We start from the raw sequence: 18698 nt of genomic DNA, 5'->3' as shown, positions 1-18698 counted from the left end.
ACTCCAGTGGCCAACACTTGTGGTGCCAACAACCACATAAAAATTAAAGAAAAAATATTTGAATTCAGGAAACCACTTTGTTCAAGACCCCATTAGAAATATCATGCATTATATTTATAAAAAGATTACTTTAAAAGTTATATATTACTTATAAGGGCAATTCTTATAAGAAATTAAACTCCTTAGAAAAAGCTTACCACTGATGTCTGCTCAGGATCCAAAGGTCTATGTGAAAATCCTATCCCAACTCTCTTTACAGAGCTACAAAGACCTAATCCCTCATCCTGAATTCTGTCCAGAAAAAAGAATGTCAGTGTGAAACACTCGGTGCTGGGAGTTCCCTTTCTCTTACTCCACTCTGGGAGAGAACAGGTGCATCATGTAATTATTAGTTGCTTGGTCAACACCCTTCCTATTTAGCATTTTAAAAGCTACCGCATTAGCTACAGTGAAGAAAAAAAAAAAAAAAAAAAAAAAAAAAGTTAACAAATGGAATCTCTTTGTGGATCAACTAAAGTCTCTGCAAAGTAAAGGTGGCCCACCAAGAAGACAAGATGGGTAGAAAAAGGCCATAAAGCCAGAACAACATTTTCCATCCACTTATCAAAATACTCTGAAATATTAAAGAAAATTGGAAATAAAGCAGGGAAAACGTTACACTTTTAGCACATGGAAATTTTATGCAGGATACCCCAGAGTTACTTCCCTTCATCAGCTTAACAAGACACAATAGATTGTTGTTAGAAAATGTGTTGTTACTAACCAGTATTGTGCAAGTATTTGTTTTTGTTTTGGTTTACTGGGTCTAGCTGACAAGTCATGGCCCTTTTAACAGCAGTTCCCAAACTCATCAGTCCCATATACAGATGTCCTGGCTGCCTGGGTTCTAAATACTGGTATAAAACGAAGCCATCTTTCTAGCAGCCACAGCAGAAGAAGAAACTAAATAAAGGAGAGAAGATGTAGCTATCAATATTGCCCCCTCCTTTAATCTGTCAATCTGTTTAACTGCCCCCTCTGTCAACATACTTAGTGTAAAATCTTGCCACCTGCCTATCATCACTAACAGCATAGCAATAAGTGCAAACTGCCTGTCAAAAATTGGTCTTACCCAATTATGCTCCTAAGAATTACCAAGGAAGATTTTGGACTGTCAAAGAATTCCAGACCCACTCAAATGCTATCCTACCAAATGTCCTGTCTGCAGTGCAAACCGGAAGCTGGCTCTAGTTTACACCAGGGTCAGTCCAGTCTGAAACAAAGATCATACCCCATTCTTGTTATAAAAAGTCTTAAACTTTTTTTAAAAGTCAGCAGTCTTAAACAGTATGGAATACAGGATTAGGTTAATTGAAGCCTCTTCTGAGCTCAGAGAGGTATTAAAAATTCTATTTCATAAAATGAATTATATCTTATTTTCTTTTCTGATACTTTCCCAACTGTATCTACTAAATGACAGTAATTTTCTTCCCTATCATGGTGTCTATAGTGTCACTGCTGATGGGAGTTTTTATTACAGAATGTTTCTAGTTTATTATTTTAACTTCCTGTAGCAGACACAGGAAATCAAAACTGACACATCTACCAAAACAGTGGTCCATCTCCATGGCTCACCTTCTAACACCTTGGTTTTTTGGGACCTGAAAAAGAAATTTCAGCTGCTTTACCCTTGCAATATAGAAGTGTCACTATGATGGGATTGGCTGGATTCCAGTTAATTTTCTCCATAGCAGATTCTATGGGGCTGTGTTTTGGATTTGTGCTGCAAACAGCATTGCTAACACAGGGATGTTCTGTTATTGCTGAGCAGTGCTTACACAGAGTCAAAGCCTTTTTGCTTCTCACCCTCCCACCCCGTAGTGAGCAGGCTGGGGGTGCACAAGAAGTTGGGAGGGGACATGGCCAGCATACCTGACCCAAACTGGCTGAAGGGGTATTTCATGTCATAGGATGTTGTGTTCAGTATATAAAGCCTGGGGAAGAAAAAGGAAGTGGAGTACATTCACAGTTACAGTGTCTGTCTTCACATTCATGATTTTGTATGATGGAACCACGAGCTATCCTGGAGATGGCTGAACACCTGCCTCCTGATGGGAAGTAGTGAATGAGTCCCTTGTTTTGCTTTGCTTGCATGCACAGCTTTTGCTTTACCTATTAACTGTCTTTATCTCACCCTAGAAGTTTTGTAACTTTTATTCTTCTGATTTTTTCCCCATCCCACTGCAGATAGTGAACAGCTGTGTGGTGCCTTGCTGACAGCTGGGGCTAAACCGTGGCAGTTACACAGCAGATAAATCCTGCTGCATGAACAGCAGCTCAAGGGCATCCTCATAATAACTAAAAAAACTTCTAGCCCCTTCAGTATGTTGTTGTATGGTAGGTGTGCATTTTACATCTGAAAATAAAATACTGTTACTAGGTTTAATTCCTCTTTCTCCTCATTAGTGCTAAGACTGCTATAAATCTATCAAAGCAACAGTGGTATCTAGTGAAGAAGCTTTAGGAAATTTTCAGCTCTCAGGGTCTCCAAGTCAGGTTATTTTTCAGCCAAAAGAAGTACTGGACTAACGGAGGACTCATTCACTGAGTCTAGTCTTAATTTCCAGGAAATCATCAATCTCTCCAGAAGCTTGTTAGCCTCAATCTTAGAAACAGATGAGGGTTTGGAGCCCACAGCTGCTTTCTGCTTGCAGCATTCAAGATTCTCTCCCTCTTCAGTGTGCTGATATAGGAGGTTCACAGGAGGTGACTGTTGGGCCTCTGGAGAGAGAGTGTTACTGTTTGGTCAGTGTCAATCACTGCAGAATCGGGATGAGTAAATTTATAGCATTGCATCCTGTTGTAGCAGTTTGCCATGGTACCTTTCTGCCCAACATGGAAGTGTCCAGAGAGAAACCTGGAAACCTATACTCCTTATTCTATGAAGGGTTTTAAAGCTTTTGTTTTGAAATAGCTTTGTGGTGAATTGGTTCAGTTTCAGCACATCAAAAATTCTTGAGTTCAGATGCTGTTCAAAACACCAATCTGTAAAACACTAGTGTGCTCATGTGTGCTGAGCAATTCCAAAAGAAGCACTGTCACCAAAAGCCTAGACCACTTTCTAACTGCACTGCATTAAAATTCACATGCACCAACTTGCTGATCCTAGAAGTGATCTCCTCCTACATAGTCTAAACAATCTTTTATTTAGCAAAGACAAAAGAGCCATAGGAAACACAACTAGATCTTCTGCCGGCAGACCTCTGTGAAATCCTAAGTAGAAAAGCCCAGAGTACAAACAGTTCTTCACTCTGGGGTCACAATCTACATGTAAATGAATCAAGTGTCACTGGATTCATTCTTCAACTATTTCTGCTGTAGTGTAGTGTGAAAATGGATGGCACCCCAAACACTCCTATGCACATGACAGGCAGGGAACAGACAGTCATATTTGCATGGAGTAACAAGAGCTGTTGCCAACTTGGAATCTACCTTACTGCAGGAACCTGTGTGATCACACATTTCTGTCAAGGGCTATGAGTTGTTCAGCAACTGTTACTTGATAATCCATCAGTCACATGGAGAAGTATCTCTGTGACCAGTTAACATTTCATCTTTTAGACAAGATCATGACCAAAGCAGGCTGTTAGAATTGCTAAGGACCATTTTCATGATGTGACATCTCCCCAGGGGAAATAAAGCTACTCTGAAACACCAGCATTTACCTGACGAAAAAACAAACAGAGGCTGGCATGCTTATTACTCCTGTTGCCAAACCAAGTCAATGCCTATACTCTCAGTCCCCACCTCATTTCATATGTGTTCACAAGCCATGCACTGCAAGTGCACTTGACAATAATGCTTAATTCCAAAGATACAATATCTATGTGTGCAAGTAACTTTAAACAACTTTTTAAAGGAAATAAGTAATCATCTCTCTACAAAATTGTACCACAAGCTATTTCCTAGGAACAAGATGCTACACAGTCCTACTGTCTGCCTGGCTTCCCACAATAACTTTCTGAACGATCACCAGCTTCAGTGATTCAATGATGTTTGAGAGAGCAGTTCAAACCTCAGAATAAATACTGTCCTCCAGAATTCACAAAATTAGCAGTCAGACATGGATGAAAACATTCCTGAAAACATGAAACACATACTGACTTCACTGAGGAAAAACCTAATGACTCAGTACATGAGGAGTTGAAAATTAGTTACAAGTTCTCTGCCTTACATTCTGAAAGTTTTGGCAGAACAAAAGGACAAGCTGGAGAACTGAACAAAAGGAGGTCAGCTCTTAGTTTTTCAGTAGTATGGTTTTAAATGGTTTCACTCTGTTCTACATTCTGCAGCCAGTCTTGGGTCCAAGTACTAAAAGTGAAAAGCTGAGACACTTAGCAGCATAGCTAAGTGTCCCTCTCCTGCAAAATGGGATATGAGGATGTCAGGATGAGACAAAATCACACAACCACTGCCTAAACTCAGAACACCAGGTTTTCAGCTCTTACTGGCACATGTCCTTTTAAACAGGTTTGAAGGCAAAGATACCTGATGTATATATCTCCACTCTGGAAATATTCAACACCCACCTAGATGCAGTCCTGTGTCATGTGCTCTAGGTGATCCTCTTTTAGCGGAAGAGTTGGATTACACAATCTCTAGAGGTACCCTCAAACTCTGATAATTCTGTGATTCTGTGGAACTGTCACCATCACTCTAAAAACTATGAAAGATTTTTTTTTCCTCAAGAGGTCTTACAATGGGAAATCAGCAAGATCAAATAATCCAAGATTAGACATATCTGCTCAGGTGATCTGAAGGCTGCCTGACAATGAAATTGCATCCTAAACATGCTAATAGCCATGGTCTTCTTGTCATCTCCATGTACCAGCACCAGTTCTACTCTGCTTATCTAATGAAAGATAGAAAAGTAGGCAAAATCTTTTCCTTTCCTCCCTGCCCCCAAACAGCTCTCTCAGACAAGGAGACCAGGATTGGTTTCTCAGTCACGTTAGTTTCCAAACTGAAAAAGTTCCCAAGGCTGTGCAGGAGAGAAACAGGACCAGCTCTTTTGATATGAGTAACTATTAGATCAGTTTGGCTGTGTGTGGTAAAACTTCACCCTAAACTCAATATCATCTGAGCCCTATTACAGGCTTGGTTTTGTGACTGACAAAGATCTTTAAAAAGACATGCTGCATGAAACACTTCCTCTGCAGTTGGGGTATGTTGGCCAGATGGGACTTTCCCTATCGTGTTACTGGACTCTGTTACTTAGGCCTAAGGGTTTTTCACATCTGGTCAAAGAAGAAAGTGATGTTTGTGCTCTGCCCAGAAAAGAAACAAACACTGCTTAACAGGAGAATCAAGTAAGTCTCTCCCCTGGAATTCAGACTGGCTTTTAAATTTTTTTTTTTATTTTACCACACAAACACAACATTTTTTAAAAGATCTGCACTGAGTAACACAAGTGGGAAAGCATTAGGAACCTTGTATCTCCTATCAGTGTGGAGATGTTTTCATGATTGCTATTTTCTCAGCTGCCAAGATGGTCCTTTTACAGACAGATGAACAATAATATTAGTCTAGCTGTTTATTACAATTGATTGCAAGCAGATGACAACACTACAGTCACGAAAACCTAACACAAAGAGTCTGACAGTGCAAACAGATGGAAACTCCCTTGAAAAGCCAAACAGCCTTTCCAAGCTATTCCATCTCAGATTTTCCGGTAGGGTATATGACCTTTGAACTTTTCCCATGGCAGATACTCCAATAAGATTTTTTTTTCTCATCCCTGCATCACCTGTACAGCCAATAAGATGGATAAGGTGAGATAGGTACTTTCTAAGGACTTAGATGAGACTCTGAATTTCCTACTGGAATTGCTGGTGTCTGGCTGACAGAAAGTGACTATAATTTGATAGTGTGGGCGATTCTGGCAGCCTAACAGAGGTGAGGCTGCTGCAGCTCCATGCCCCCAGGTCCAACCAGTAGTGAGGCTGAGCATGCACACCCAGCAGTCACACACAGAAACATGAACCAGCACAGAGAAGTGTATATAATCTATATGCACATATCCCTACAAAGTTCATCTCTCCAACAGCTGGGATTAGATACAACATCTGCCCGGTAGCTCTCTCTGGATCCTGGCACCTGGACATACCAATGTTGATTAGCCATTGAAAAAGTAAAATTTAGTGGGAAAACCACATGAAAGAGCACAAGAACACACACAATAAAACCACAACTTACATAACTCTGATACAGTAAGAATTAGAGAACACATTCAAATCAGTCAATGCCCGTCCTTGAGACAAGCCTGAAAGATGAAAGGGATGGAAACAAGTACTCCCCACAACTTATCTTGTTTATAGTCTTGAGCACTGAATAGGAAACACTGACTAATTCAACAGGACATTAAAAGGTGATGAGATGTTAATACAGTGAGTTAGCATATTAAAATACCCAGCCTTAGGCTACAGAGACCCTTACTAACCCTATTGTTTCAGCATAAGTAGTGAAACCTTTAAGCACTGTCACTGAAATGCAAGTGAAGAACACTTAACCAATTACATACACAACACAGAGAACATAATCAGGGAGAAAGTAATTTTACATGTTTCTGTCTATAAAAGCAGCCCGTATGTAGGGAAGCTGAACTAGCTTCGTGGAATACCACCTAGCTCCATTTTCTGTGCAGAACTGTAAATTAAAACAAATATCTTGACCCTGTGTGTGGATCTGCTTCTTGCATACTGTGTGATGGACCCCACTTTTCAGGACAACAATATGGGCCACCGGGGCTTCAGCACACACAAAAACAAAGCTCCAGAGCAGATGACCAGGAAGGACTCCCTTGGTCCCCTCAACAGCCACCCCTTCGCGTGGTGTCACCCTCAGAGACAGACATGCACATGGCTCTCAAACCTCTGTGGCCATTGACATACTGCTGGTTAGGCTCAGTGCACAGGGAAACGTATTGACCAGCTGCTGTTTACATATGACCAGTCCTTTTTATGCCTTTACTCATCTGTTTTCACATGCTTGTTCCTTCCCAAAACACCCACATTCATCCCTTTCCCTACCTTTGGTTCCCCCTCTAAACATCCCATAATCGGTCCTGTGTAATCCTGAAATGCACTTCCTTAGTTTTCCATAATATGTCTCCTACCTCTGGGCAGCAACTAGCAAGAAGTTTGTAAAGTAGTTCAGCACTGACAAATCTGGATTGTTTTCTCTACCAGGCCATAGGGGTTAGGCTCTCTCCAGGGTAATCCCAGAAGGTCCTTAATTTGGGTTCCCCTGTGCTCCTCTGGATTTGTAGATATGGCTTTTGTTTGTCTGATGATTCCTGTGATGGGGAGGGAGGCAGCTGGGGCAAGTGGTATTCAGGCTCCCCTTCCTGCCAGTGTTTCTCTGTGCTACACTGTGGGGAGCAGCAGTTTTTATCATCTTTAGCAGAGATTATCACCTTTACTTCTCACACAACCAAACAGGCCAATATTGGCTGAAACAAAGGCAATCCAGAAATTAAAGAAGTCTCCTCAGAAAAGAGGGTCACTTGAATTTAAATCTGATTTGCACTTATGAGGCCTCAGGCATTTTTTACTTGCCTTTACTTCAGCATTTCTTATAACCTTGACATAGACCCTAGGTAAAGCTATATAACACTGCCAAGGCATGTAATAAGTAGGTATATCTACCTTGTAAAGATGCAGTTAAAATACAGGAAAACTGAAAGCAACTTGAAACCCAGGCATCACCTATGTGAATCCAGATTTGAGATCTCAGTCCCATTTAGTTGACTTCCTGTCCTTTGAACTAGAGCTGTTGCTTCTGAATTAACCTGTGATTTTTGTTTTCAGCTCCAAGTTGAGCCAGTAAATTTTCTTTTCTTCAGCTGCTTTGGCACAAAATGGAATCTGCAGTCCAAGATAAGGTCTTCACTAAAGCATGACAGCCCATGTGAGTACCACAGCGAGATGTTTTGATGCTCACACAGATGCTCACATTACAGATTTTGTAATGGAGTGATAACACTACTACAACTACTACTACTATTATTATTAAAAACAAACAACAAGCCAACAAGCATATTCTGTCTCACTATGAAAAAAAAAGTTTCTCCCAGTGATTCAAATACCAGAGAGCTGTTTAAGAGGAAATAAAGTACTGCAAAGCTTAGAAAAACCTAACACTGAAACAAAGCATAGATTCAGAGCTTCTGATTTGTTTGATCAAGTCATTCTTCTCATTCCCACAGCGGAAGTACTTTCCTGCAAACAGGGAATGGATTAAGAAAGGGTCAGCGTTGAGGAGATTTGTCTTACAGTAGATGGTTTGCACTATGAGGTAGAATGCCTACATCTCTTCCTGTTTTCATGGAAGGAGAGTTTTAATGTACAAGATGGTGATCTTCACATGGGTAAAACAAATATCCTCCAAGTAGGAGCATTACACACAGTACTGTGTAGAGATCACTCAGCTTCCTTGGGAAGCAATCATCCTTACTAGTCCCAAGATAGCAGTACAAAGCCAACACGTTTTTGGTCCCTAACCATGGCCAAAAGCTACTTCCACAAGGCATGTATTGTCTCCTTCACCACCTACAACCAGTTCAGCTAGAGGCAACTGTGAACAGGTTTTCCCTTGATGCCCTAATTTTTCTGTTGTTGTTGTTCTGAGAAAAGAAAATATTTTCAGCTATTTCCAATGACAGCTAAAAAACTCTTAACTATTGTTGAATCTTCCCTTGAAATTTTAGTATTTTATCCCAACATCCTAGCAGCTCACCTTGTTTTCCTTCCATTATGTGTAATCACAATGGAAGGAAAACAAGGGATGATTGGGCATAAGATTTTGCTCTACAGTGTTTCACCAGAATAAAAATATTTTTACAGTGTTTTAACAGTCAATCAGAAAGACCAGGCCAACCTTCATTTTCAGTGAGTGGTGAGTTCTCATAATTACAGGAAGGAGTTAAAAGGGCTGTTACTGCACTAGAGTAAGCCAGCAGTATCTAGAAACACGGCACTTTGCTAGTACATATTTGGGAACCAACCAAACACTTCCATTTCAAGCCACAGTGCTTATGCAGCACTATCTCATAACCCTGATCACAAAAGGTTAAGACTGTTTTGGGTCATTACATGCAGTCCAGCTGGCCCACAGGCATGACACTCAGCAGTGTACACTGGCCAGACATTGAGCATTATACTGGATATGTGTGAAGATAAGACATTTTGCTGCCAACACAATAAATACCAGTCTTCTTGAGAGCTTGTCTTCACAGAAGGCTTCTGAACAGAAGTTTTCTTACTCTGAAATGTAAGGATTTCCTCTTCCTTCCATAATAGCATGCCATCCTTTCAGTCTTTAAAAATTAAGGCTGATTCATCGATTAAGTAGAGGAGAGCATCTCTGAGTGAACCATCAGAGATTTTGGAGAAAAAGACATCTCTTTTAAACATTGTATATATATTTTTTTGCCAATGCAGCTATAGCAAATACTCATGTCAACAGCAAGGTTATTTTTCTAATAAAATTTAAGCCACTTTCCACACATCTTGTCCTACCAATAAAGACATTCGGTTTTAAATCAATAAAATTACATTTTGCTTGTCCACATCCCTGATAGCTAGGGATTTGATTCTTTTTCAGTCTTTTCTGGGTTAAGCATGAAAGTAAAATGTCTCAGCATAAAACAAGACTACCTGTTCCAGTAAGAATGTGAGAAGATGAAAGGCCTGTACCAGTCTCTGGCCTGCTAATCTGTCCATGTCCTCTGACAGCCAGATGGACTCACTTACTCTTTTTTTTCAATTATATGCAGTCAAAGCACAACCCTTGAAACTGTTTAAAACTGAAATCAACAGTAACCTTGGCAGGATCGCAGTTGATAAAAATGCAATTCCTACAAAATGAGTAATACCCGGGATGTCATACAAAGGCAGTAAATTCAGAGACATAAAAGAGACACATGTTAGCACAGAAAAGACAGCCAAGAAACTGCAAGCTTGCGGATCTGCAAAAAGGCAAGGAAAATAGTAGTAACTACTTCATCAGCATGACCATCTTGCTTAAGAGAAGTTTACTGCCAGTTTGCATTACACTAGCATTGTACATCAAAATCTTGCATACAGTTTGCCTCTTCGAAGGAATCAAAGTGAACTACTTTAACATGAACTCTCTGTTCAAAATAGGTGGCTACTCTTCTCATCAATGTCTCAGCGAAACAACTGATTTCAGATTCCCCAAGGAGGTTACTAAGGTCACACAGAGCAATATCACGATTATAATCTACGAGTTCCTCCAACAGACTTTCCAGCTATTTAGCAAAAATCTTCCTGTTGGCACTTGGAATAAAAGCCAGACTGAGAAATTCAAAAACAGCATTCATCAGCAAATTGAAAAAATAGAGATATGTTTGTCAGAAGAGCTAAGAAGAGCAAGAAACAGCTTTCAAACATGGATCCTAACAAGCACTACATTCAGCATGAAAAAGTACTTCAGAAGAATCACCAATTTCCTAAAAGATAAACAATACAGCCACTGTTCCTGGGAAGCCGTCCAAATGGAATTGAGGACATGCCTTATAATTTTTGACAGTCTTATGAAAAAACACACATTATAAAGAGGTAATGTTTTCTATTTTTGTAATCTTTATAATAATTTGTTAATTTTACCATTTTTGATAGGTTTGTGTTTTCCACATTTTAACCATTTCAAATTGATAATTGGAGCTTGCTTTCAAAAATAATTCCATGCTCTAGGTTAAATACATTGTACTCAAGTGAAGGGGCACTTGGTATTATTGCATCTATAAAAGGTAAGATCTTACAAAACCAGGTGGATATTTCTCCCCTGTATTTTCTTTTCACTGTGAAAAAGTTTTTTTGTCTTTCCACAGAATATCCCACTTGTTCTATTACCTGAAACTCTTGCATTTGGACACTACATATATTTTACTTTACATTACTTCACTAATGCCGAAAAAGTTACAAAATGAAGACATACAAGGAAAAGATAAAATTTCCTGGAGTCCTGTATGCTGCACGAATCTCAAATTATAAAACAGATGAGAATTTAACATGACTTGGACTTCTCTAAACTCAAAAAATAATAATGGGTAGACTTTCTGAGTTAGAAAAGTCAATTCCCAGCCTCCTTATTTTGAAAGTAGACTCATCTTTATATCGCATGAAGATATAAACCCCATCTTCTAATACAGAATATCATTACCTGCAGCATAGATTTTTAGGATACATTGGTTCATAATGCTATATAAAATACGTATCTGCCTGTTTTGAGTTCACAAGAAGACATGATTAATCAGAAAACATTTCCTATATGGCCACAAATGCAACCAAATTTCTTCCACTCCTCTCCCATCTTTCTTTCCCTCACCATAGGCAGAGCAAAGTAGTGCTTCAGGTCATCATCCTCATCAGTTTAACTGCTACTCAGGAGATCTATATGTAGCAAAATTTCTTAATGAAATTGTGGTATTATTCCTGAGTCCAGGAGTGCAACAACAGGATACTTTAACTGCCTAAATTAAGGCATCTAAATTAGACACTGAGCTAAGGAGTTGAGGCCCATCCACATCACTCTCACATGCTCCTACTTCACAGAAACAGGGGAAGGAGGGAATGGACTTCAGCCTCCTAAACAGAAGTTTACTTTTAATCAGCAGTGTGAAAACTCAATTCTTTAGCTGGCTGTATATAGAGCATAAGATCAATCTGGCACCTAGTTAATCTTCAGTTGCCAAGAAACTCATTAATCAATCTCTAGAAATTCTACTTTAATTAAAGCACTGAAAGCACATGGTCACCACAGCAATGTTTGACACCAGCAAAATATATTCAAGCACCTTTAATTCTGAATTTTTTTTTAATTTGCTGATTTTACTGTGAAAAATTAATATAACCCAATTTTGTATATCCAACTTAATGAAGTTGCTGAACTGAAGCCTGTGAACTTCAGATTTTCCTATGCATAATAAACCATGAAGATGATGTCAAGTTGTATCTGTGTAATTATATCTATGTTGGACATACATTTCTGTGCTTCAATCTGCACTTGGATTTCAGTTTCTGAAAAGCCAGGAGTCAGTACAGACTTCAGCAGGTTATGACTAGACACGACCTTACACAACCTACTAGATGTGTGTCCATCTCTTACTTGTGGAATCACAGTGTATTTTGGTAATGACAAAGCCATAAGCAAAAGCGCATCCCTGGACAGTATGGAAACATTTGCTTCCTCCATTTGCTCTTTTGAGAAGGCACTTTCATTAATTTAAGCAGATATAAATACTAATTCATGCAAGTTTTATTGTAAATAGTGACTCACATTTCAAGATGCAATTTTTTTAAGAGGGAAATAGAGAGGCTGTAAAGCCATACACTCATTAAGTGATACAGGGTACCTTGGTAAGCTTAACTAACTGCTGTTAGACAAGTAGTGTTTAAGAACTGCCTGCTAGCTTTCTGAAAAACAAACAAACAAAAAATCTTTGCTTTTAGACATTATCATATCTTGCAAAAGAAAAAAAGAAGGTATTGTAGACAATACTATTTTCACATTTTCTGTCTGCAATTCAGTGTTAACCTTCCACGAGGATAGATATGCAACTTTCTATTCCTGTGGGAAGAGTTGCTATGTCCATGACTGATTACAGTCTTCTAGTATTAGAAGCCAAATAACTTTAAGCCTCAACCTTTTCTCTTACAGGAGTACTTAGAAATGTACAGCACTTTACTATGAAAAATTCTCAATTACTTTTCATTTCATGAAACTCTTACATTAAAACTTCTTAACTTTTTATTATTACAATAACTGAAGAAAAAAAAAAATCATGTCTATTTGTTCAAGTCTTTGGTTGTTTTAGAACCACTGTGGATACGCCACTTCAGTGTCTACTTTATCATACACTCTATTACCATATCTCTGGGTACTTCCATACAAGAACACAGGGGAAAAAAGACACTACAATGAGAAAGTAAAAACATTCTTACACTTAGAATTGGTACACAATTCAAAGTCACTTAAAATTTCACTTTAAAACTTACTGTGCCTCAAGATCCTTTAACTGAACAGGTTCTTGACTATTTTCGTAGGTAAAAGAAGAAAAAATGTGCCATCTACCTTTTTAGTACTAGCATTTGTACCATGTGTTACGAATCAATTAAAGGTTGGGTCACTTTGAAATGTAGACAGTTGTGAAATGGAAAACACAAATTGCAGATCTCCCAAGATTCAGAGCTAGAGTAAGGAATGCATGACCGAAGGGTGAGAAATAACGTGGAACTTAATTTCTTAAACCTCTCAGCCTTACTTTTTTGGTTTCAGCACACTGAGAGTACCAATCATCTAAGACCTGGTGTCGAGTCTTTCCCAAGCTGTTTTAAGTGTCTGTCCAGCACTCCCTCCAGCTGCTGATTTAGACTGCACTCATCTATCTGCCAGTATTTGTTTTAAAACTTCAGAGCTGCATAATTATTACAGATAAAATATCTTGGGGTTTTTGTACCTCTAAGTGGTAATAAGTGTAAAATTACAAAAACAAAAATTGCAAGTCAAGCTCACTGTAGTGGGGAAAGAAGATTTTAAGACACAAGAGATCCTCCACTACCAATTAGCTTACTGCATGTCACTAGCCACAGCATTTGCTATAATTCTGGATTAAAAACCTTTATCTTTTGACAGAAAATCCTTTTTTTCTGATTTGATTGGTGAGGTAAGGAAAAGCCCTCAACAGCAAAAGCAACAGATATTTTAAATTCAATCTGTACACAGATTCTCTAGATCAAACAGATCTTGGAAAGTCTTGACTTAATAGCCCCCTGGTTTTAAAAAGTACACTCCCTGAAGCTATTTGATTAGCCTCGGTCCCTGTCACAGTCCCCTTTTATCTCTTTGGGTTTAATCAAAATAAAGGCATGGTTCTGAAGACAGAATAGCCCAATTTACACCCTTCCTTCCTTCGTCACCTTTCAAACCCTATTCTTGTTCTGTGCTAACACTTACTGAACCTTTTCCTGAAATCAACAAACAGGGAATTACCCAACTAAACCAAACCAACAAAATCCATACTTTTGCTCCAGTAAAGATTTAAAGCAGGGAAGAATGCACACTGGATACAAGAGCCACCATAAAAGAGAATGGCGAGTGTGGCAGCAAGACTGCAGAAGAGTGATCAAAACCTCCCTTCCTGTTGCTATCTGGACCAAACTCCTTTAAAAAAGTCTCTTCTGGGTTTCTCTGTGTATGTCTAATAGGTCTTCTGCCATACTGTCAGTTCATTCATAAGACTTTTTACTTTAATATATTAATGTGCTAATTACTTATCACCAAAAAAGATTACTGCAGTAGTAACCTGCTAGTTTCTCTGGAAGCAAATTTAATTGTACAGTATTTAGCAGTTAAATTCCAGTTATATCTTACTAATTTCAGCTTTCTGTCTCCATCTTACCCACACAGGCCTAAGTCCCTGTCTCAGAAGAGGCTCCCAAAACTTATCTGTCAAACATACCACTTACTGAAGCATCAAATCCTGAGATAATATCCTAAAGCAGCAAAATGAAAGTAACATTATGCTCTGTCTATAAACTGTTCCATCTGAGATCTGTTTAACTGACTGATAATAATGACTGAATATTAAACAAAGACCAGAACCCTGTTTTTCCTGTAACATTTTTAAATAATTACTATTCCAAATGACTCTGTGAATCATATTCTCAGGTCACCTGGCCCTCTCCACTTCTCCATATTTGTGCTCCAGAATAAGAGTATCTTCCTCAGGGATCTCCAGCACTGCTGAGTACTTTGCTGGCAATTGATAAAAAAATATTTATCATGAGAGAAGTATCAGCAAAGAAGCTGAAGTGATTTGGACACATCCCAAGTTTCACATCACTCACTAATGTGCTTTAAGCAGCACCAGCTACTACACCAAAACTGGTAAACAACATTAAATCATCATTGCAAGCTGCTTGGTGCCAAACAACATCACATTATTCTGCATCCATCTCCTTATGCTCTTTAGCACCTTCTGGAGCTCTGGATTGCTTCACTACACCCTGTCTACATTGCATTCTTCTTTCAACCCATGTCCCCCCCCCTACCATTTCTCTCTGAGATGTGCATTCTCTCTGTTACAAACAAACAGTTTCCACCTTTTTTTCTGTCAGGAAGGCACTTTTATCTATCCCACTGAGTGGCAAAGCAAAACTGTCAAAAAATGTTGAAAAATCAGAATAACATGCTTTGCTATAGTAGAAGAAAGGGAAACAGGCACTCTATCTAGTGCAGAGCATCTGGCCAGTAAGTTCTCCAGTCTGAGAAGAATGTCTGGAAGATTTTCTAATTATTATTCTTCGTTATGTACAAATCTTATCTGTGTGTAAAAACACAGTTAAAGGGCTTTGAGAAAAGAAATAATCTTCTTGTCTTCATATGAAATCACTGCAATCTAAGCAGGGGTGAGAAGGAGCCTAAACTGCCCTTTATCCACCTGAAAATCATACAGGTAACCTGTTCTTGCTCTAACTTGGTTTAGGACACAACCCTGCAACAATCAGAACATTTTGTTTTTGATAGAGGTCCACAGCAAGCCCCAGAAGAAGCTGGTCTGACCATCAACTGGGAGTAAGAAGGCCTCTACATCTTCAAATGCCTGCTGGCAGCAGTCTTGCCAGAAGACGACAGACAGATGATCTGCAGGGTCAATCAGCTGCAAGCAGGACTCTCCAGGAGCCCTTGGCAACCTGGGCCACTCAGTGGTTGCATTACAGCTGTTCTAAGACAAGAGTGGGTACTTCTGGGATTTGCAGCTCCCCATACTGGCAATTACTCATTTCCCCCTAACAGCCCCTGTGTCAGCCTCTGAGAGGCTAGCTGTCAAGCTGTCATGTCCAGATGCTGCAAAGACTTGCAGAGATTTCAGATTTCGTGTTCCACTAGTGAACAAGGAGTACAACACAAAACATTTTACATCAAGCAACCTTGCAAGATAAACACCAGTACTCTGTTCTCAACTAAATGTATTCCAGCACATCGGTTCACAACTAAAAGACCTGGCAGATCAGCTGCATGGCAGGTTTCTTGAGACACTAACTTCATCCCCAGCATTAAAAGAACTGTAGCAAAACTACCATTTTCAAGGGGTTTTGCCTCAGCGTTTGCCATGGCTGAAGAGAAACTCCCAGCTTGTGGTGCTGAGGCTCCTGTCCCTTTGCCCAACACCGGTGCAACAGGAGCAGCAGGGCAGGGCGCTGGATCCCACCTCCCCACGTCCGGAATATAATGCAGAAAGGCAGCAGGACAAGCGGGCTGAAAGGTGGACACCAAACTGTGTTAAAATAAATAGCGTGGTACGGGGAAAACAATCCAAACCCATGAGGCGTTCGCTTTTGTTTCTCTTTAGACCTGCGTGCACCCTCGCCTGCCCGATGCGGGACCCTGCCCAGGGTCCAGCTTTGCAGCACACACGAGTCAGCAGATCCCCTAGCAAGATCGAGCAGATCCCTTGAAACTCTGGAGGAAAGCATCCACCTTTCACAGACCGGGTGGAGAGAGGAAAAAAAAAAAGAAGAAAAAAAAAAAAAAAAAAAAGGAGGAAAAAAAAAAACCAAAAAACGGAAAGGAAAAAGAAAAGCCCTTAGCTAAATGAGCTAAATGCACCTTTCCGCGGGCTGCGGGCCAGCCGGTGCTCTACCTGCGGAAGTGCCAGGGACCGGGCAGTCACACACCCCTCAGAGGGACCGTCCCGTCCCCTCGCAGGGCTCCCACCTGACACCTCCCGGCGGGGCACGACGGCCGAAGGGCAGCGGGAACCCCCGGCTATGGCAGGTGTCGGCGGGGCTGGGAGGAGCTGGGTGGGGGGGGAGAGACGGGGGTTATCTCCGCTTCGGGTGAGCGGGATGGGGAATGAGAGTGCGGCCGGAGCGCTGCGACCGACTCCTAATCGGTGAACCACTCACAGAGGTAAGTTTGTGGAGCGCTGGAACGGACGCCTCCTCTCACATGCACCGACCCGCCGTAGCCGCCCCCGCCATACCTCCACCCCTTCGGCTGCCGCCGCACAGGTGTCTTCCTCGCCGGACAGACAAGGACAGGAGGCGACAGCCCGACGCGATGCCACCATGTACCACGAGCCCCGGCGGCGACAAAGCGCTGCCAGTCCCCCGGACCGAACCGGCCCGGCGCGGCCCGGCCCCGGGCTCCCGCCGCGCGGCTCCACGGGCTCTGCGTGGCCCTCGGCGGAGGTCGCCCCCTGGCGGGGGCGGAGCGGGCAGCAGCGGGGGCGGTGGAAATGGCGGCGGTGCCCTCCTGGCTGCAGCCCGGGTTCGTGCGGCCCCACCCGTGTCCCGTGTCCCCCACCCGGGGGAAGGCGCTGTCTGGCTCTGTGGTGCGTGGGGCGCGGCCTCCGGGCGCTCCCCGAGGATCCCAGGGCGCCCCCGACGTCTTCCAGCCCAGGCCCCTGTCTGAGGGGTAACCACCTTCCCCACGGCTACCCGGGAGAGGCCTCAGCCTGGACCGAGCTCAGCAGAGCTCAGGAAAAAACTCACCTCAGTGAAGGCAACAAATCCAGAACTTCGGGCTATCCCACAAGCAACGAGATAGCCGTAACCCCCACGACCTTCTTTTAACAGGGCTCCTCATACCTGCAGTGGCTTGAGGGAGTTTGACCTCCATTATTGCTTCACCTGTCAGCACAGACCAAAGACCTGGGGCCCTTCCCTGAGGACAAGTTGATAAGATAATTACTCGTATTTGTGTTGCTGACCTAAAGCGACTTAGTATATCTTAATCCATGGCGTTTATGAGAGTAGACTGATAGCACAACGGTTGTTTGCATAGCTAAATCTTTTTTTGCAGTTACATTGATTTACTAGGGAAAAAAAGGAAAACCAACCAGTAACCTGCACTCTCCCAGCTGAGTGTATGTATACAGCTTGGACAAAAACTCATCCATGTCAACAAAGACTTCAGGGTCTTACTCCTTTCCACCTGACCCATCTTTTCCACTGGCCAAAAAAGGAGGACAGGAATGTAGGTGTTAACAGAAGAGACCCATGTCAGTGCCACTCAACTCCAAATAAAATGGCTGTATGCCAAACTATTTTTAAGTTGGAAAATTTCAAACCCCAAAAATGCTGGGATTTGAAAACAGGAAACCCTGTTTTCACCAAGACAGAGTGAACAAAAAACAAATCTCCCTCTTTTAAGGAAGCAGGAAACCACAGGTTTAGGAACGCTAAAGCTTAATAAAGATCCAAGACAAAAAACCATGTAAAGTTGAAGGCATTTTTCACAGAACAGCATGGCAAGCATTTTCCCTGGGGACTGGTCAGTCTCTTCTCTGGCAGAATTGTATCTCAGAAAGCATGGGCAAGAGAGCTGCCCTCTTCACAGGTTTGCAGAAGATTTAAACAAATCAACAAGACATGATGAAGAGTGGCATTACTTCCTTTCCCACTGTCAAAGGCAACAGAAGGTGATCTCTTTTTCCTCTGCTGTGCATCCTAACCATACCATTGCAAAAGGGCCCAACTTCTCCCTGCAAAGGGGAGATGGAGTGGGACCGTAGCTCTCATGTGGCAGAGGCAAAGTAGAACCTCAACTGTCTTGAGGGAAAGGCTGAATCTGCGGGCTGTTGGGTGAGAACTTGGTGTAGAAACTATTGACTGCCAAACCAAAGAAGAAAA

The 18698-nt window shown here is 41.4% G+C and overlaps 1 protein-coding gene across 9 annotated transcripts in view; it reads right to left on the bottom strand.

Moving 5' to 3' along the window:
* MOB3B (MOB kinase activator 3B) overlaps nt 1-17830 on the bottom strand; it is a 77225-nt gene extending 59395 nt beyond the window's left edge. Inside the window, exon 1 of one of the 9 annotated variants that reach the window (XM_071730437.1) lies at nt 17655-17830. In XM_071730437.1, coding sequence (XP_071586538.1) covers nt 17655-17685 — 31 coding nt within the window. In that variant the 5' untranslated portion in view covers nt 17686-17830. Of the gene's footprint in view, nt 1-16970; nt 17261-17558 lie in introns of those variants that run through there. The other 8 variants (XM_071730435.1, XM_071730443.1, XM_071730440.1 and 5 more) reach the window with 8 other exon arrangements.
* Between the last annotated feature and the right edge of the window lie 868 nt (nt 17831-18698).

This window comes from Heliangelus exortis, chromosome Z, assembly GCF_036169615.1.
Source record: "Heliangelus exortis chromosome Z, bHelExo1.hap1, whole genome shotgun sequence".
Classification (NCBI taxonomy): domain Eukaryota; kingdom Metazoa; phylum Chordata; class Aves; order Apodiformes; family Trochilidae; genus Heliangelus; species Heliangelus exortis.
The sequence above is the reverse complement of the archived record's forward strand: the minus strand, read 5'-3'. Positions and strand labels throughout refer to the sequence as shown.